The sequence below is a fragment of the Onychostoma macrolepis genome, chromosome 17 (assembly GCF_012432095.1).
Source record: "Onychostoma macrolepis isolate SWU-2019 chromosome 17, ASM1243209v1, whole genome shotgun sequence".
NCBI lineage: Eukaryota > Metazoa > Chordata > Actinopteri > Cypriniformes > Cyprinidae > Onychostoma > Onychostoma macrolepis.
This window is the reverse complement of record NC_081171.1, coordinates 3,885,177-3,905,652: the sequence shown is the minus strand read 5'-3', so window position 1 is coordinate 3,905,652 and position 20,476 is coordinate 3,885,177. Positions and strand designations below refer to the sequence as shown.

The 20,476-nt window shown below is 35.8% G+C and overlaps 3 protein-coding genes across 6 annotated transcripts; 2 read left to right on the top strand and 1 right to left on the bottom strand.

Annotated features, from left to right (window-relative positions):
- The first annotated feature begins 72 nt into the window (after positions 1 to 72).
- Positions 73 to 7,708, top strand: LOC131523609 (tudor domain-containing 6). Its single transcript, XM_058750118.1, has 4 exons — positions 73 to 228; positions 1,616 to 7,083; positions 7,204 to 7,274; positions 7,380 to 7,708. Exons 2-4 carry the CDS (start codon positions 1,671 to 1,673, stop codon positions 7,425 to 7,427), a joined length of 5,532 nt encoding a protein of 1,843 aa, XP_058606101.1. The 5' UTR covers positions 73 to 228; positions 1,616 to 1,670; the 3' UTR covers positions 7,428 to 7,708.
- Positions 7,709 to 8,684: 976 nt separating this feature from the next.
- On the top strand, positions 8,685 to 10,095 carry LOC131522728 (ankyrin repeat domain-containing protein 66). 2 transcript variants are annotated; one of them, XM_058748393.1, is made up of 3 exons: positions 8,685 to 8,891; positions 9,590 to 9,809; positions 9,959 to 10,095. In XM_058748393.1, the coding sequence occupies exons 1-3, from the start codon at positions 8,753 to 8,755 to the stop codon at positions 10,071 to 10,073; spliced, it is 474 nt and encodes a 157-aa protein (XP_058604376.1). In that variant the 5' UTR covers positions 8,685 to 8,752; the 3' UTR covers positions 10,074 to 10,095. The 2 variants fall into 2 exon arrangements, with proteins under 2 accessions (XP_058604376.1, XP_058604375.1); XM_058748392.1 differs by having other exon boundaries at positions 9,581 to 9,809.
- Positions 10,054 to 19,350, bottom strand: adgrf3a (adhesion G protein-coupled receptor F3a). 3 transcript variants are annotated; one of them, XM_058748391.1, is made up of 19 exons: positions 18,711 to 19,350; positions 18,421 to 18,480; positions 17,626 to 17,693; positions 17,520 to 17,532; positions 17,286 to 17,420; positions 16,351 to 16,497; positions 16,140 to 16,249; positions 15,625 to 15,683; positions 15,434 to 15,543; positions 15,091 to 15,315; positions 14,695 to 14,916; positions 14,436 to 14,591; positions 13,767 to 13,951; positions 13,484 to 13,669; positions 11,456 to 12,748; positions 11,329 to 11,370; positions 11,124 to 11,159; positions 10,944 to 11,024; positions 10,054 to 10,826 (listed from the first exon to the last, which is right to left on the bottom strand). In XM_058748391.1, exons 3-18 carry the CDS (start codon positions 17,674 to 17,676, stop codon positions 10,962 to 10,964), a joined length of 3,033 nt encoding a protein of 1,010 aa, XP_058604374.1. In that variant the 5' UTR covers positions 17,677 to 17,693; positions 18,421 to 18,480; positions 18,711 to 19,350; the 3' UTR covers positions 10,054 to 10,826; positions 10,944 to 10,961. The 3 variants fall into 3 exon arrangements, with proteins under 3 accessions (XP_058604374.1, XP_058604372.1, XP_058604373.1); XM_058748389.1 differs by having other exon boundaries at positions 10,054 to 10,831; positions 18,711 to 19,349; XM_058748390.1 differs by lacking the exon at positions 18,421 to 18,480 and having other exon boundaries at positions 10,054 to 10,831; positions 18,711 to 19,349.
- Positions 19,351 to 20,476: the final 1,126 nt, after the last annotated feature.

Sequence of the window (20,476 nt, the reverse complement as noted above, 5' to 3'; positions counted from 1 at the left end):
ATGCACAATGATTAACCTGCTGATTTCTTCTGAGTTACAGTTTTTTGAAAGTAACACTCTTTGACAAATCGTGCGTTCTTCACGTGACCCGCGTTCTTAACTGACGTAGACCAGATTGATTCGTTAAAACATCCGGTGGCGTTTTTTGAAGTGCGTTTGAGTTTAGTTGACTGTAGCTATAAGCGCTGTAAAATCATTTGTGTATATGATGGGGAGGAGTTCACGCTGGTAAGTTTTCGTTGACGAATTTATCGTTTGTTAAGAGCTGGAGGTCGAGTCGACGAGTTTAAACGGGTTTTAGGTTTGATCCATGAGCCATTGAATAAGCCACCACATCTCTAGTTTTGGATAAAGGCAGTAGCTAAATTATTTAAATTACTAGCTTCTTTGCTAGTCGTGGTTTTTGCAATAGTGGATACAGATGCGTGGCTTCCCTCTGTTGTATAGCCTAGTTTGTGCTTTGACTTTTCATTTGGGCGTTTGATTTGTTTTTTGTTTTTCTCTCCTCTCTCTCTCTTTGGTTTGTCAATCTAGCTAGGCTGGATCCTGTAACTTATTCCTATTCCACTGCTTAATGATATGCAATTTTTTTATCTGCACGTGTCATCAACAGGTTGACAAACATTTGGTGCTTTGCGATGTTTATTGATTTCTTTAAGTCACTATAAAAGGAATCATTTAATGTAGTGAGTGCCTTTAAGGACTAATTTGTTCAAAAAATATCATTTACTGTACTTAACCTCATGTCCATTACATTATTTGTTTTTAATGAACAAAATAGGCTTTTCTGTGGAGCTCTTTTCAATACATTGACAGTTAAAGTCGTCATATATATATATATGCATGCTGTAGATCTAATGAACAATTCATACATGCATGTTTCATTTAAAAAAAAAAAAAAAAAAATCAATCAATCATCAACCAATGCATAGAACCAAGTCCCCATCATAGGTGTTTTTTATTTTATTTATTTTTTTAAATAATTACACTAGTTACACAAAGATGCATGTCACAATATGGAAGGCAAGATCTGCCTGACATTATTTAGGTTTCATTGACTTTCATCTAGTGACCATGTCTGTACTGACAGATGCCATAAATTGATTAAATGCTATAATGGGGAAAAAAAAGCGACAACAAATATCAGTTTGAGTAGTTGAGTCTGTGCGCAAAGTCCAAACAAAGCTGATGTGTTTTGTGTCCTGCCATGTGCTTTGAAAGATACTATACGTGCACTGTCCAACGGGTTTGAGAGACAAATAAATAATAGTTTACTGATATATCCTTGCCAGTAGCCTATTTCAGTTTTGCATAAAGGCTCTTCCTATTAGCAAGCAAAATGACATTCTGTTAAATGTCATGGTCTTCATCGAATGAGTATATATTTGTTTTCATAACCTTCAATTGGTACTTTTTTTGGGTGATCTGCATTAAGCAAGGTGTAGAATAAATTTTTTTTCACTAAAATACACAAGGTTTTTTGTCTCAATTGAATGTTGGAAAGAAGCCCAAGTGAAGATTTTCATTTTTAAAAAAGTAACAGGATGAGTTTATGGGTCAACTGTTCATTTAATAATCAGTTATTCTTTCTTATTCTCTTTTTCTTTCTCTCTAGATTCTCCCTATTTCTGCTTTTCTAACTTTTTTGAGAGGCCAGATTCTCAACCAAGATGTGTTCAATTCCCGGTTTGCCAAACGTTGGATCCAGTACTACTGTTCAGATCACAAGAGTCAATTTAAACCAACAAACTGTCTTAGTAGAATTTGGAGCGAGTTTAACTTATGGGCAAGAGACCAGGGAAGCATATCAACAACTTAAAAAAGACACTGAAGTCCCTAGGAAGCGGCTTCATACTTTTGAAGGCAAACCTGGAGAAGTTTGCTTCGTATATGAAGACAGAACTTGGCACAGAGCAAGGATACTTTCAAAGTCTGAACATGAATACAAGTTGTTCCTAATTGACGATGGTAAATTGCTCTGGGTCTCAAGCAAAGTTTTGACAAAATGTCCACGCAACCTTTGCAGTCTACCTCCCAAAGTAGAGCTTTGCATACTGGCCAGTGTATCACCTCTGTGCCTTGAAAGTGCATGGTCTGTGGCTGCTTCAAAGTTCATCAGATCTTTGTGTGGGAAAGACATCTCTGGGTGTGTTCGGGATGTGATAATGCCATCCAGAATCATCATTCTTGACATTCCAAGCATATCCAAACAAATGTATGAACTTGGATTCGCTAGAAAGATGCCCAGTGAAGACTTCAAAAGCCTTGTAATGCATTCATTGCATATGCCAAGCAGAAACCTTTCCATACAGACTGACCTTGTGACTACAAATGGTCCGCAGGAGCATGCCAGAGACCCTGACAAGTTGCATCAATACTTGTATCCTGAGTTGTTGCCTGGAACAATTGAGATCGTAACTGTGACACAAGTTATTCATCCATTGAAAATCTATTGCAAATTGCGTGTCTTTTCACAAGAGCTCAAGAAATTAAGCGATCAGCTCCATGAATACTATGAAGACTCTTTCTCTGCTCAGATGCCAATGCTGCTGTATGACGGGTCTCCATGTGCAACCAAAGGCAGTGATGGCAAGTGGTATCGATCTGTACTTCAGCAGAACAATGTCTCTGATGTTGTCAAGGTCTTTCATGTAGATTATGGAATTGGAGATTTTGTTAAACTTTGCAATATCAGACCTTTATCTCCAAGGTTTTTCAAATTGCCAGTTGTCACCTATGCATGCTCTCTACATGGTGTCATTGACAAAGGCATTGGATGGAGGATGGAACAGATAGATTATCTGAAATCCGTTGTACTGGATCAAATCCTTGTTGGAAAATTTGAGCATCACAGTGCTAACGAGGGTGTCTATTATATAACGCTTTATGGAAATGACAGTGTAAATGTGAATGACACTTTTGGCCACAGAGAGCAGTGTTTGTCAGTGACTGAGAGGATTTGTGATGACCAAACTCTCGAGACTCTAAACAAATTGGCACACAAATATATGTATGAGAGAAATGTGCCTGTACGTTCTCTTAATTCAACCGCTTTAACCGGGGGCTCTGTTTCTCTTGAAGATGTCACAGTAGCCAAACCTTCCAAAACTGGAAAAAGCCTACAGCCCTCAGAGGGGTGTTGCTCATTGAATGTCGCTGCAGCTCCACCTTTTCAGAATGAAGCATATGTTTTTTCACAACCCAAAACTGAAGTGGGCGCAAAGGCGAATGTCCGAATAACCTGTGTCCAAAGTGTAAACCAGTTCTATGGCCATTTTGCAGAAAATACTGACACTGTTATGAAAATGACCAAAGATATCCAACAACTTTGCTGCAAGCCACCACAAGCAAAGTTTTCAATTTACCCTAAGATGATGTGTCTTGCTAAATACACCGATGGGCTGTGGCACAGAGGACAAATTGAATCGATGCATCCGAAAATACTTGTCCAATTTGTAGACTATGGTGACCTGGTGGTTTTGGATAAATCTGATATTCTGCCACTTCCTCCAAAGGCTAATGCAATTGCATCCATTCCGATTCAGGCTGTTCAGTTTGAACTTTTCGATGTAACATTACCTGAGCCGTGTGAGCTTAATGAGTGGTTTAAAAACTATGCTACAGACTACATGTTCTCTGTCATTGTGAAACAGAATTCTTCAGGCAAACTATCAGTGGAGATGTATGATGAGAAAACATACCTGAACTCAAAAATTAAAGAGCAGTGGAACCAAAAGTCCAAAAGAAGAGGGTCTAACATCAGCAAAGGAATGGAAAAGGCTCGTAATTTCATCAAGACTTCAGAAGGCATGGAGTCTAAAGCTGTGAGACACAATTTCAGCACTACATCACAAGCATGTGAGAAGACCTCTAAAAAAGTCCCAAAAGCAGCTGTTCAAGGCACAAGGGAACAAAACTTCCAGACTAGTCACACGACTGGACACAGTAGAGGTAGGCCGAATCCTTTACAGCAACAAGTGTCGTGTTATTATCCAAAGCTCAGCGATCTTCCCTTGAAAACCTTGGATGCAGGATATGTTTCAGACATCTATGTTTCACATTGTAATAGTCTATCAAGTTTCTTTGTACAGTTGGCAAGTGATGAAGATGAAATATTTTCACTTCTCGACAAACTTAATTCTGCTCAGTTAAGTGATGCACAAGTTGAACTAGACCTGTTGCAGTCAGGTGACCTGGTTGTAGCTGAATATCCTGCTGATGGGGCCTGGTATCGTGCTGTTGTTCAAAACAAGAAAAATGGCATGGTTCAAGTGCAGTTTATTGACTTTGGCAATGAGGCAACACTCTTGCCCCTTAAAATAAGGCAACTGGGCAAGCAGTTCCTCAGCACCCCCATGTTTGGTATTCATTGTACACTTGAAGATGGTAGAAGAGGAAAAAGAGATTGGACCCAGGAAGAGATAATGAATTTCAAAAAAGCAGCAGTTGAAAATGGTGAGAAGAAAATTCGATGCAAGTTCATCCGAGGGGACGTATCTGCTTGGATTGTCAGTTTAGATCTCGAGGAAGGGCCTTTGTTTAATGCTGCTCTCAAACCAGGTGCTCAAACCGAATCCAAAATGCACTGCAATGAAGATACCCAGCTGTTAGCATTCAAGGAACCAGGTGTAACTCAAGGACAAATTGTGGACGCATATGCTTCATCTATCGTTGGACCAAATTATTTCTGGTGCCAGTTCAAAAACTCAGAGGATCTTGACAAAATCTCCCTGCTTGCACAAGAAATTGGAAATTCTGGTCAAGCAAAACCAATTCAGCCAGATCAATTATGCCAGGGACCCTGCCTGGCACTCTTTTCTGACCAGCTGTGGTACCGTGCACAGGTTATCAATACACATTCTAAAACGGTCTCTGTTCTTTTTATAGATTATGGAAATGAGTCTGAAATTGATCTGAACTTGGTTAAATGTATGCCCACCAAGCTCCTGGAAAGCCCACCACAAGCATTTCTTTGTCAGTTAGAAGCTTTGGGGTCCGTACATGGCACTTGGAGCAATGCTGCAGCTGACAAATTCTTTGAGCTTCTGGTGGATGAACCTTTAAAAGTGACTATTCAGAATACAGTAATGTCCTCTGACCTTCCAAACTGTCCTCAGTATAATGTACTTGTTGAATGTAATGGACTTATAGTTAACGATCTTATGAAAGATTACTTGTGTGATCCCAAACCTCAAGTTTGTAGCGAAGTGACAATGGACGCTAAAACAAAACCCACTTTAGGAAAGGACAGTTTTGGAGTAACGAGCTCTCAAACTGTTCAGAAAGATAATGTTCTCAAGCTTAACTCTGGAAAGTTAAATGGCGGAGCATCAAATGATGTAAACCCTGACCTTCACAGCTTTGACTCTCAGATTTCACAAAAGAAATTAGTTGCAGCCGAGACCCAAGAGCAAAGCATTACATGCCCAACATTGACCACAGGAGTTGGAAACACGATGGTTCCTGAAATATCAGTGCAGTGTTTACCTCAAGCTGTAGATCTTCCTCCACGTATGATAGAACCAGGTAAGGTGTCTGAAGTTTATGTTTCGCACATCAACAGCCTGACAAGTTTTTTTGTTCAACTGGTAGAAGATGAGAATACATTATTCTCCCTCACCGAGCTACTTAATTCCCATCAGCCATCAGAGAAAGATGAAATTCATGCATCCAGTGTTCAACAGGGAAGTTTGGTGAAGGCCATGTTTCCTGAAGATGATTCCTGGTATCGTGCTGTCATAAAGGACACGAACAAAAATGACACGATCCAGGTAGAATTCATAGATTTCGGTAATGAGGCAACTGTTCCTCTCCTTAAAATGCGCAGACTTGATGAGCAGCTACTATCTTACCCGAGGTTCAGCATTCACTGCAGCTGCAGTCTAGATGATCGATTCAAGATGCAGAAGGGAATGAAGGAGCAGACATTTCTCTTTAAAACAATATTCGGTGAATCTGGTGAGAAAAAACTGTCTTGCAAGTTTATCAAAGAAGATTGCATCACTTGGGAAGTTAAAATGACTCCCAGTGGCATCACATCAGATTCAAGTGAGAAATGGGATGGTTTAGACTTAAATGCATCACAGGTAGTGTCTGAAACTGTGAAGGAGACATTCCAGCTACTCTTCAAGAATTCAGATGTCTCTTTGGGACAGACAGTAGAAGCCTTTGCATCATGCATTGTTGGACCAGATTACTTCTGGTGCCATTTTTCGAACTCTGAAATACTCGATCAAATCACCCTTGTTGCCCAAGAATATGGAAACTCTAGTGAGACACAGCCAATTAAGCTGGATACTTTGGATCCTGGAAGCCCGTGCCTGGCTCGTTTCTGTGACGATCAGATGTGGTATCGTGCGCAGGTTATTGATAAATGCACAAACACTGTATCTGTCCTTTTTGTTGACTTCGGAAACGAGTCTGAAACCAGTGAAGGCTCTGTTAAGGCACTGCCTTGTGACTTGCTGGATAGTCCACCTCAAGCTTTTTTGTGTCGGTTGGAAGGGTTTGATCCTTCCAAGGGATCTTGGGACAGTGCAGCTACTGATAATTTCTATGAGCTCTTAGTGGATAAACCTCTGAAAGTGACCGTGCAGTGCATTGACAGTACAACTGATCCTAACAGCCCTCCGTATTATGTTAAAGTTGAGTCTCCACAATATCTTGTAAATGAGCTCATGACAAAATTTTGGAGCGGTTCTGCACAAAATGATCAGAACTCTTCTGAGGTGATTGAATCCTGTGAAAAATCCATTGCATCAACATCTGATCGAATTGTTTCAGAGGATAAAGCAAGTGTGAGCCTTGCAGTCTCTACAGAGGATATGCACGCAATTGAATCTCATGGTGCAGAACAACATGGAGCTAATCAGATTGAACCATTAGAAGTAAAAGGTGACTTGCATGGTTTACCTGAAAACAAGGTGGATGATCAGCTTGATGCGATTGCTGCTGATGATCCTACAGGGATTCATTCAGATTTAGAAATCCATGAAGTCTGTCATGAATCTGATGATGGAGTTCCTGTTGTGTCAGCTGAGCAAATGCTGCTGGAAAGTAGAAAATATGGAGCATCTGAAAAAGGTTTGTATGTGTTTCTGTACCTGATTATTCTTCATACGGGATAGAATTATTTATTTTTAAGACTTGATAATTAGTCACAGGCGTATTTTGCTTACTTTACAATGCTTATTTATTTTTCAGAGGACAACCCGACAACGGCAAGCAGAAGTACAGATTGGGTAGCTGGTTTAGAAAATCCAATGTTACCCATGGTATTTGCTTTTTTTGTTTTTGCTTTTTTCTTTGGTACTTGGGTTTTTAATGAGTAATCTTTTTTTTTTTTTTATTAATAACTGTTTTTCTTTGTTATTTTGTAGGGTTGCACTGGAGATTCATGTGACTCTGTTAAGTGCATCTTCAAATGAACAGAATTTTAAACTTTATTTATTGTGAAAAGGTATCATTTGTTTTTCATGCGGAACATGAATGTAAACTGACAAATATTTGTTTCAAACAGACTCAGCCTTTGAAAGATGAGAGATTTTATTTGCCGTGTTGCTTGTCATGTTTCTTGTCATTTTAAAAGCTTGTCTGATTGCATTGTTTGGTTTTTGTTGATACCCCAGTTTATCTTTGTAGATGGTACGGTAATATTTGTAATTCTTTTTTTTTTTTTCAACACTGTTTATACAGGAGTAATTGTAAACTGAAATGATGATTGTTCAGAAAGTACAAGCGTTTCAGACCACAGTCCTGCTCTTCCTTCACTCCGGAGTCCTTATTTTGCAATAGTGTGTAGTCATTTTTCTTTATCTTGATGTGTTTGAATAATTGTTTATTGGAATAAAACCTGTTCGTAGAATTGAGTTTGTGTTGCTGTGGTTGAATTGAAATTTTTAAAGGTGAAAAATTGTTATAGATGGAAAGTTATCACACTTCTTTTTCATAACACTGCCATTTTTAAACTGCTAAAAATTTTATTTTATGTGTTTTCCTAATACACCGTGTTTGTTCTAATGCATGAGTGCTGTAATTTGCTGGGTTTCAATGAATGCACTACACACTACAGTAAATATGCAATCTTGACACTCGAAAATAAATGTACAGTAAACTACGTAAGCCAATCACCTGAATATATGTGTATGTTTCAGAACTTCTGTAACGGACGTCCCTATTGTTTCTCATTTCTTAGTATCACCGGTAGAGGCTATGCTTGTCGTTTCGCATGAGACATACAGTACAAAGTTCTTCCTCAAGGGGGCGCACAGCGGCTCAAAATCCTTCGACGAGCAGCATTCAGATCTAATGGCCGTTTTATTTTTTATCTGAACTAAAACATTTGTGCATTACAATGCATAAAAATATATAAATTCAGCGAAATGGTACGTGACACTCAAATCTAAATCCGCCCAAACAATCTTAAAATTTCTTAGCAGTCTCAAGTGGCTGTGATTGGTCCAAAATGAACTTCGTTGAGAAAAGTAACAGGTATCACGTGACAACGCCGTCTGTACGCTTCTACAATTATTCTTTACAGTAATGTAGCGCGAAATCAAAATAGACATTAAATTGAAAATATATAGTGAATATTTGTTTAATATAATAATTATTATTTAGATGTTTAAAACTTTTTTTTTTCTATGGGGAAAGCCCGCTGTCCAGTTGCCGTGGTAACAAGTCAAGCGAGAAAAGCAACACAGAGAGTAAACCGAAGGGTTTCAAGCAGTTTTAATGTTACTGATTAAAAAAGATGACAGAGTTGCATCAGGCAGCAGCTGCTGGAGATTTTGATCTAGTGGAAGAAATTGTGAAGAAAAATTCGTGTGACCCTAATCAGAAAGACTTAGACTGGAACAAGAAGACCCCGCTGCACTGGGCAGCATCCAAAGGCAGGTTATAGCCTACTTTCGGGTCCAAAAAGTGCTGTTTTATTCAAAATGTATAAAAAGCAATTATTATATTTTACTAGTCTTTTACAAATGAAAATTCAACAGACTAGTAGTATGAAAGTCTTATAATGTCATGAATATGGTGAAAATGTGACCTGGACATTAACCCAGTTGAAAAAAAGTGCACTTCCATAATGTTCTTAAAGTTCTCTATTTTCATGCACTAATTTTGTACTTAATATGCTAAAAAATATTCTTTAGTACTCCTTAATCTCAAGAACATGTAAGTGTACTAAAATGTACAATTTTGAGAGACTAAAACTAAAATGTGCTTTTAACATACCATCACTGTATTAAAAAAATTATTTCGATACCTTGTAGTACACTTGAACTTATCTTTCATACACTAGTGGGTTCAAGTGTACTACAAGTGGTAAATAAATACATTTTTAATACAAAGATAGTAGCCTATGTTAAAAGCACATTTTAGTTCATATTCACAGTGTCTCAAAATAGCAAATTTGACATGTTCTTAAGATTATTTTAAAAAGTACTAAAGAATATCTTTTAGTATATTAAATACAAAATTAGTGCGTGTAAATAGAGCACTTTAAGTATATTATGGAAGTGCACTTTGTTTCCGCCTGGGGTTCTTGCATGTGTGATGCTAACCTCTGATCTTGTTTAAGGCCAAACAGAGATGGTTCGGATATTAATTGAAAATGGAGCCAGGGCTTGTTTGAGGACGGATAATGGATGGACACCCGCACATTTTGCAGCGGAGTCCGGAAAACTAGCAGTACTTCGACTCCTTCATTCCCTACATGCACCTGTAGACAAGGAGGATTCCTCTGGCGATAAACCTGTCAGGATTGCTGAAATCTATGGACATGAAGATTGTGTTAATTTTCTTAAGAAGTAAGAAGAATCTGTTGTTTTGTTTTCTGAATCACATTTGTGAAATGATCAGTTCTTACTGATTGCGGCATTTTCTGATGCTCTTTAGTCAAAGAAGTGGCAATGTGATCCAAGATGTTCAATAATGGGGGGGTTCTCTCTACTTTCAGGGCAGAGGTTGAGAGCAGAAACTACCGGCAAATGGCAAAGTTAAATGGGCTGCCCTTAGACGATACTGATGAAGAATGGGAACAAGAAGCCAAAAGACAAGTCATTAAAAAGTAGGTTTTATTAGGTCATGAGAGCAAAATACAAACTAATGGATGCTTATAGGCAACATATGCCATTTTTGTTGCACATCTAAATGAAATTAAAATGTAGTAAAGATAGTAAAATATAAAAGAAAGCTTGGTGGACAGTAAAATTACAAGCCAAAATTAATATTCATGTATTACTGTCACCAGTTACGAGTAATACCAAGTAGGCTATATATAGACATACAAGCTTAAATATATTTACATTAATATACATAAAACTGAATAAACCGTTTTCAAAAATAAAAATTAACTCATTCACTAAATTACATGCCAAAATTCATATTCATCTACAACTTTCACAAGTTCTGAGTATTACCAAGTAGGCTATATATAGATATACAAGCACAAATATACTTACATTGATATATGTAAAACTGAATAAACCATGTTCAAAAATAAAAACTGACACATTGGCCAAAATTCATGTTCATCTATGACCAGTTTTGAGTAACACCGGGTTGTCTACAGACATACAAGGATAATTATACTTACATGAATATGAATAAACCATTCATATTCATGAAAAAAACTGAATAAACCATTTTCAGAAAGAAAAAGAAAAAAAAAACTCAGTCACCCTGGCAGAAATCTAAAAGCATCCATAATAACATGACTACATCTAAATATATTTATATCTGAGCTGGAATATCACAAATAACTGTATTCAAGAAAACAATGTTTTATAGCCGTTGAATGTGACAGTTTCCCTCGAGTTCCATGTCTTCTCTTTCAGTACATTTAGAAGTGATTCACATAAAATAATAATAAAAACAACAACATTAGAACAAAATATGTAGACACTAAATCAAATATTCTCAAGAGCACAAATGTTACCTACCTTTAATCTGTCCAAACTTTATTTCGTCGTAACCGAAGATGTCGCTTTGCTTGAGCTTTCACTTTTAGATTGCCTTGATTTCTAATGTAAGAAAATGTGGGAATGCGAACCGTGTTATTTCATGTGTTCGTAATGCATTTGGAATCCGTAAAAGCATGTATTTCTCTCGTACATACTCACTTTGGATTGAAAACGCTTCAGAAGTGCGTCACAAACCTTTGAGGAAAATGAAATATGATTATATTGAGGTTGACTGTAAAGTTTTTACAAACTAAAACCTTGCAAATGTGATCAGTGATAATCAACTGATGCAAATAAATGTTATGTTGATGCTTAAACAGTTATGATCAATCATACGGAGGGCACGTGTAGTGGGCATAGTTACCTTTTTCTCTCCCAAGCAGTTTGTCAGCAGTATCAAAAAGCCCTGCAATGACATACAACAAAATATTGTAATGTACATGCACGAATGAGTGCATAAACAGATAAAGTGTTTGATACTTGACCCTCACCTGCAGCGAATTGAACAATGTAAATGCGTAGCTCACAATTTGGGCGAAAGGTTTTTGTGTAAGATCAAGGTGCAGCACCAAAATCCCGAGGAGCCAAGTTATTCCGAGCACAGGGCTTAAGAAAACTATTGTCTTAATCATAGCCTTGGCAACGTCCTTTTGGTCCCGTGCCTTTGAATCCGACACAGTAGGAGATACTATCTTCATGATCACCACAACCAGTGTGAAAAGGTTTACCATCACAATAGTTAGGGCAGGAATTACGAAGGAAAAGAGGGAGCCCTTCAACACACCCTGATATATGAGCCAGCAAGTCTCTGTGGAATAGTATTCTTCAGGTTTACCGTTCTCGAAAGTAATGTAGGTTGTTGCCACACATATTAAAGGGCACACGTAACCAACAGTGATAGACAATACCAAAAAAACCTTTTTCCTCAGCTGGTCAAAGACAAAAATCATTTGGTGAAGAAGCACGACACTTAAGCACAGCATCCAGAAGAAGACGGCGAGGAAAAAAAAGTGTTTGGTTACTGTAAGGATGGAGCACCAGTTTTGGGAGATCTTCTTCGGATCAGATGATGCTAAAAATGCACAGTGTGCAAACAGCAAGCATAAAGAGATGTTGACTAAGGCCACATGCCGAAAATTGGAGATGTCTGACTTTACGACTGCATCCCATACCAAAAACTCAATGATTAAACACAGAACAAGTGAGACGATGGATATTCCTAAGCCAGCGTAGGTCAGTTCCGTCATATACAGAAGGGTCTCTGCATTTCTGGACATCATTATGGTGAACGCAGAGTTGTGGTCACATGAGCACAACTCTGGGTTTTCCGCACCACCCCATTTACACCCCTTTGAAGACCAAGTATTGTTATTTTCATCCAAGAAAACACAATTCATTTCATGATTTCGAAGTCTTTTTTTAGAATACTGGAACATCAGCTTAACACCAGTCTTTTTGGTGTCATTTACAGGGTTGACTGATACAACGGTGGTCTTTGATTGTACTCCATCAAACTCTGGTAAAACTTTATTAAGGTTCCGGAATGAAGTGACAACAACCTTATTGTCTGAGGTGATGTTGGCATCGAAGCCACCGCATGTATTATTACAGAGTACCAGTTCAACATTTTTAAAAGTTTGAGGAACATCCGAGGTCAGATTTGATTGTTTTATCACTCCCTCAATAGTCTTTAGATATGTTACAGATAAAAGTTTGTTACCATTTTCAGGATTTGTCCAGACATCTGTGTCATTCAAAGCATTGCTTATAGAGCTGACAAAGTCCTGTAATGTAAAAACAAGAAGAAAGTGAAATGCAATTCATCAGGAATTTGATTTGCCATTTTGAATGAATTAATTAGAGAACATGTTTCCAGTAAAGAATCTTTGTTTTAATATAATTTTTAAAACAGAAATATTTAAAATGATAGTTTCTTTGTCCTTTGAGTTCCTTGTGTATTGTTGTTTTAAGTTTCACTAAATATCACAATAGCTTTGGCTTAATTCTCAAATGAGCAGTTCAGTTAGTTTCTTGTTCACACCAGATCTGAATTTCTTATTCATTGAAACAAATTACAGGTGTTTTGGCACATGTGTGAAAGTACAACTATGTACAAATTGCACAGTAACTAAATGTACACAATGTAAAAAAAAAAAAAAGTTGAGAAAACTCAAAAATCTGCTGAAGCTGGTTGCCTTAAAATTTTAAGATGGCTCAACTTTTTTTTTTTTACAGTGCATGGCTTGCTGACCAAAGCTAATGAGTTGATTGCCATACTCTATACAACTTCTAAAAAGGCAGTTGTGACAATTGCACTTCCAGTTCAGAGGACTGTTTCAAAAAATGAGCCAAAGCCATTGAGGAAAAACTCTAAAACATTTCACATGCGTTGTGTTAGTTCATAAAACTATTGCAATAGATCTCAAAAAATAGCCCTGTTCCCAAACCAAATATTTACTGAAGATTTTAAAGAAGAGTTAAATGTTAGGGTTAGCAAATAATGTCACAAAGAAACTTACAGGGATGACAGTGTCATTCCATTGATTTGACTGCTGTATAGATACGTTGTTCATGGCTTGAAAAATAACTATAGATTCATTTATATTTGCAAATGAGCTGAATGTCTCCACGCTGGTCGAATGCTTTATTCGTTTGAAAAGTTCGTCTGCATCATTCTTAATAAGGCCAATGCCTTTATTTAATATCTGTTATTATGAAAGTAAAAAAAAACAAGGATTTAGTCCTATGAGTAAATCTGTCCAGCAATGACGAATGAAGTAAATGAATACCAAAGAATGATACCTCTATATCCTTTTTAATGCCATGCAGGTCCTCATTCACACAAGTAGAGATTTCTTTTTCCCACACTTCGCTTTTGCACCATCTCTTTTTCAAACCAACACCAGAGTTCCCACAGTATAGAAAAGCCTCATAACCGCTTTTTGTGATGGGCCAGACACCGTTTTCTTTACAGACTTTTGAATCGGCTGTATTAAGGAATGAAATACCACAGATTTGTTTTTCTCATCATTTTTGTTTTTATGATTAAATTCTAAAATTCTAAAAGCAGTTACTAGTCTTTAGTAAGTATAATATGCATCTGTTTGGAAGAAACAAAGTAATTCCGCTATTCATCCATATACAATAACTATAAATGTATTAGTTCACTCAAAAATGAAATTTGTCTCCCCGTTTACTCACTCATGCCATTCCAAACCTGTATGACAAAAAGCACCACAAAAGCCATTCCAAATCATCATCATTATTCATTGTTCATCTTCAACTGCAGCTCTCAAAAGTAATTTTTATAGTCAGTGTTTTTGCGTTCCAATTAAGAGCTTCAACGGAGGGAAGAATGCCAGTGAATAATGCCTTTGTGATTCGTAAAGATGTAGCATGGCTCATTTGAGCTTGCCCAGGATATCCTTTACAATTCTCCAAAGACAAAAAGTTAAACAACACAAAACTTACGAAGAATGATGGGAATCTCCACATTTTTGGTTGTAAATTTGTTGAAACTGGCTCTGTTGTTTGTGAATGTACATGCAATATAGATTGTCTCATTATTTGGCTCTGAACAATATATGGTCCTCTCTGCTTTGTAAGATATAATATTCCCTTGGATTTCTAGAGAATGCAGTGATAAAAAAAATGTTTATCATGAAAATAATGAATAGATATTTATCTTTCCAACACATTGTTTACGCTGGCTGTGTTATGAGATGCCTACCTGGATCTTTTTGTTTGAAAGAAGTATTATTCCACGTAACAGTGTAATTTTCGGCGTCGGCTGAAATTTTACACTCAACAACAACTATTTTTGATTTTGTATCTTTACAATTAGGAAATTGAGGATTGCTCATAGCCTGTATTTCTGGCAGAAGTGCTATGTCCAACTCTGTACTTGCTGTGTGGTCTATGGATCCACTTGTGTACACGCATTTAATTGTTCCTTCAGACGGATAGATAGATAGATAAATAGACAGATAGATAGATAGATTAAAAAATTACGCACATCATCATTAAGCTGAAATTAGCAAACTCATATAATTCTTTAAATATTTAAAAATGAGTAAAAAACACTTTCAAAGTCATGCAGTTATCTTGATTACATACAGAAACATACCTTTCCAGCTTCCTGAAATGTTTATCAGATTGGCAGTGTTCATCAAACTGCTGTTTGTGAAGTTAGCCTCTTGTCCTACTGTGATCTCTGTTGTTTTATTCCGTGTATTCGTTAAGTACCACTTAAGTGTCGCGTTTTCCAGATCTGTTGGTCGAGTACAAGTTATACTTGTCGAGGAGCCAATATCAATCGTCTTATTATGAAGACCCTTAATAGTGATGATGCCTTTGGAGAAAATAAGCTGTGACTGTGTAATAAACTCTTCTTATTCACATAACATTGTGTCTGAAGTATTGGCAATAATAAAACAAGTGAAAGAAATAGTTCACCATAAATAAGTTACCTGTTGTTACCAGATTCGATTTAGCCAGCTCGCTGGCTATTTTCGTCAAATCATTAATTGGAACTGAACTCATTAACTGCACCGTATAATATGCGATCACACTGCCACTCCTTTAAATCAAAAATGTTACTACATTTTCTGTCATTCATCTATTTAAAATGTGTTTTATGTGTGTTTGTTTTCATGATTACCTGTAATTTGTGATAACCAGAGAATCAAAATACTTCAATTTGCTGTATTGTTTTGCAAGCTAAAAGAAATTGAAAGATGCTGGTGAGGTATATGTACATGTATACAGTGCAAGTATTACTAGAATTGATATTGATGAAGTTAATTAAACCAATACAGTGACAGCTTTTAGGCATGGATGCAGGATGACAAAATATGCTGCCTTTATATTTTACAGTTCATATACTGTACTTCCTTTTTGCCTATAGGAGGCATCAAATTTTAAAAATTGTCCTTTCCATAAACAATGGCTAGCGGAAGGACTAAACACAATAATGCAGTTATGAACTACAGGTAATTAAACAACATAAAATGTAAAACCTAAAACATTTTTGATGAAAAAAAATATATAGTGAAAAAGAATTTAAGAACTAATCTTTAACACAATGTGATGTCATGTAATCATTTTCATCAACTAATGGTTAAAATGATTTTAGGGAAAAAATGCACCATTGTGTTGGTTTTCAGCAGTACATACCTCACTGGTAATTCTGATGTTTTCTTCTTGGTATTTAGAAGAACCTTTTTGGCTTGGATCACATACTATTTCGCAACTCTCATTTAGTGCAGTAAGTCCATTGATGCTTACTGGAAAAAATAATTATCACATCATTCAATGACTGTTATTTATTATGTGATTGATTGATTTTGATCAAGAAATCCTGTGCCCATATCAGACAGTACTCTACCTCTTGATTCAGGCAGACACACAGCAATGTCATTTAATTTTTGTGTGCAGTTTTCATTGCAGCATTTATCATTTTTGCACATGTCCTCAGTGCCTGTGTAGTTCGACTTGCACCAACATTTCTTATGCGTCTCATGCCATTTGCAATCTGCAAACAAGCACATTACAGTTTTTTTTTCTTCATAACATCAATTATAGATTAATCAGAATAATCATTCCCATAATTAAAAACTAACAAATTGATTTAGAAACATTTTTTTCTTTAATTCTTCCACCAAAATGTGTATTTTTAATTATTATTATAAATATTATTATTAATTATTAATATATTTTAATTTATGAATCAATGTATCTTTTTGGGAATATTTTTTATTATTATTACTCATTCACATATTGTGAATTCACATGTCATATAATTTTTTCCAAACTTTCAAAATAATTTTCTATCATCTTAGATTGTATTTTTTTAATCTCTTTAACTAACAAATCCAGTTCCTTAATAAGCACTGACAACCAGTTCCTGTGCCTCTGAATGTTTCTGTGTGTGATTGATGTATTTGTGCACATGTGCTTCACTGAAGGAAGCACATTAATGAAGAATGGTGGTTAAACTGACTGGAACCAACTATGAACTTTCTGAACTTAAGCAGAGTATATTGCTGAAAGTCTGTAATGAATTGTTATATAAATGCATCCTTAAAATTACAGCAAGCGTATTCATTCTTAAACGCTCCAATGCTCAACAGGGAAGCCCCAAATGAAATGTTATTTTATTTGCATTTTGTATGCACTCTTGCACCCATTGAAGCAATTTTCAGTACAGGTTTTACTCCTGTTTTGAAATACACTTTGCAATGTGATGTACTTTTGGTTAGAGAGGAGTATCCATCAAATTAACAAAGGCTGTACTGACTTTTTCGTTATGTGTTTGTTTACCTGTTGTGATGCTGATGTCTGTTACAGTTGCTTTATTTATGTTTATTTGTGGCAGCTTTTGCAGAAGCTTAGTGAAGTTGTCATACAGCGATGACTCGATTTCAAGCTCTAACCAGTACACCTGTGTGGAATTCTCTGAAATGTTTAACATGCAGATGATTAATGGAAAAATACAATTATTTATTCAATAGATTATTACTGATAATGAGCAGAAAAAAAATCTATATGTACTACCTGCCACAGCAACCTATCAAACAAAAGTGTTCAAGAGTTAATGCTAAAAAATAATAAATTGTGTATATAACTGAAGAACTTTTATAATAATGAAATATTACCCCACCTTAAAAAACAATCCCAGGAAAAGGAGAATGACACCTTTAGACAATTTCATTTTTGCGCCATCAATTTCTGGTGAATGGAACAGACCGCAGTCATTCATATGAATACGTGACCATGCTTTTCATCAGTGACATCAATAATACAATACATTTGCATCTATTCATTTAGCGAACACAACAAGTCATCCATCTTAAGAAGTAATTAAACACAAGAAATTAATACAAAGATTTAAACTTTTTCCAAAATAGTATGAGCTAACAGGGAGAGATATAATATAAGTATTGAAAGCAAAGTATTTTCTTTTTTTAAATAATAAATTGACCACAACAATATTCATTTATATACATTACCAGTCAAAGGGTTGGAATAATTAGTTTTTTATAGAAGCCCTTATGGTCAACAAGGCTGCAATTATTTGGTTAAATTATACGGTAAAACAGTAATATTGTAATTTATATAATTTAAATAACTGTTTTCTACTTGATTATATTTTAAAGTGTAATTTATTCCTGTGATGCAAAGCTGCATTTTCAGCATCATTACTCAGTCATTCTAATATGCTGATTTGCTGCTGCTTTATTATTATTATTATTAATGTTGAAAACCATTGTGCTGCTTCATGTTTTTGAAGAAACTGTCATACACTACCATTCAAAAGTTTAGGGTAAGCAATATAAAAAAAGGAAATTAATACTTTTATTTAGCGGGAAGTATAACATTTTTATTCATCAAAAAAAGGTTTTCTACAACATTTTCAACACTGATAATAATAAGAACCATTATTAACCATTATTACCGTTCTTTCTGAAGAATCATGTGACACTGGAAATTCAGCTTTGCATCACAGGAATAAATTCTGTTTTTTAAAAAAAAATACATTCGGTTAGAAAACAGTTAATATAAATTGTAATACTATTTCACAATATTACTGTTTTTTAAATCAAATAAATGCTTAAGATGAGCATAAGAGACTTTTGACCGGAGGTGAACAATAGCCCCTGTCATTGCTTACAAACCAGTCACGTCCTGATAAATGGAGCTTATATGAAGAACACTGGCTAGAATCCATTAGATGTGTCAACATACCTCTCTGCCTTCTACTGTAATTCCTGTCAGCAGTATTAACCCGTGGATTCAGGCCGCAATTTTATTGAAGAGATCACTTAAAAAGCATAAAAAGCTTCAAGCGGCTGTACAGACCATGTGAGAAAATGGAATGATATCCAGCTCAAAGAATATTCCCAATAACCCTCCTGATTTGCATTATTTAGGTCACATGACTCAAAATATAACTGATACCACAGTTCCACTTAAAAATGTCTTTTTTGTTTCTCAAGAAAAACACCTTAGTTAGGTTGTTGCTATTCTGATTATTTCCATAAATCCAGCACACTGGGGAAAAACTTACAATTTAACTTACAATTTTCACCAAGAAATGTGAAATTTTTAAATAGCAAAACTGATTTTCTTTTCAAATGTTCAAAATAGTATTTGACTTTGAAAATGCGTGTAACTTGCAGCAATAACATTTAAGGATATATATATATATATTCTTAAATCTTTCCTCAAAGTCTTGTAGATTGTTCATTTACTAAGTAATCAGATGCACCATTTTTACCTTAAAACAGGTGAAAATATCCCACAGATGCACATTTAGCCAAATCTCAGAATATCACAGAGACTTGAGGGCGCTGGACTTTTTGTCACACAAGACAGTAAGAAAACACAAAACCACCAACAAGACCTCAGCATTCTGGTGTTTTCTTTCAGCGCCAAACACCACCCACATTTTCTTAATATAGTTATCAGGGAGCATTATCGTAGACGTTCTGGTCATTTGCGTCATCTGATTTGTTAGAATGTAAATATGTATTTAGTAAAGACACATTTCTGTATTATAAAATCCACAAATGACTCTGCTTATCTAGTGTCTCTAATACAACCTTCTTCATTTGCATTTATTTTGCTTAAAGCTTATCTGGTCTAACTCCTCAAACTTCATTACAGCTTTTGTGTTCTAACACGGTTTGCTTCAGTTCTTTGACTACAGTGCACAGCTGAGGAAATAAGTTTAGATATTTCTAATCTTTTATTCTCATTATACTAGTCATCAAAACATTTCCAGCCCATTTTAATTTTCATACAGTATGTGGGCGCAATTTATTGTGTACAAAAATTATTTCAAGCATTAAAGCAGAAGCTGTTTTTTGTTTGTTTGTTTTTTGTTGATTGAAAGAAACATTGTGTTCAAAGTCTAAAATGCATTATGGTCAAAGAAAAAAAAATGCATTGAACACCACAGAATGTTCAAGAATAACCATCCCCCAGATGCTAGTTTGAATATCAGTAAAATCCAGTTGTTTGGGGAATCAGCCCTCAAGGAAACAGACCCTGACAACAGCAGGCTCATTCATTTACAATGTGTAAACAAAAGTACCTACAGTCGCTGCTCACAAAAAATACTCAAAATAGCACAACTGTATTTGCATTTTACTTTGCATGGCCTCATGATTTTTATGAAATGACACCTACTTTACCAACGACTTTTGCTTTTCTGTGACGTTTTATGCTCAGTATATTATATGCCAAACCCCTTCGAGTCCCCATGGAGATTTAAAGTTAATATTTCAACAATTGAACAATCTGTTCATGCTTTTCTGATGTTGAATGATGGTCACATGACATGCAAATGAATTGTATTTTATTCAGTATTTCTATGATTTAGCTTGTCATCAATACATGAGCCCTCCGCAACGCAATTGCTGAAAATGTACTCACCTTCAGGCCATGCAAGATACAGATGAGTTTGTTTCTTCATGGGAACACATTTTTTTTTTTAAATTTAGCATCAC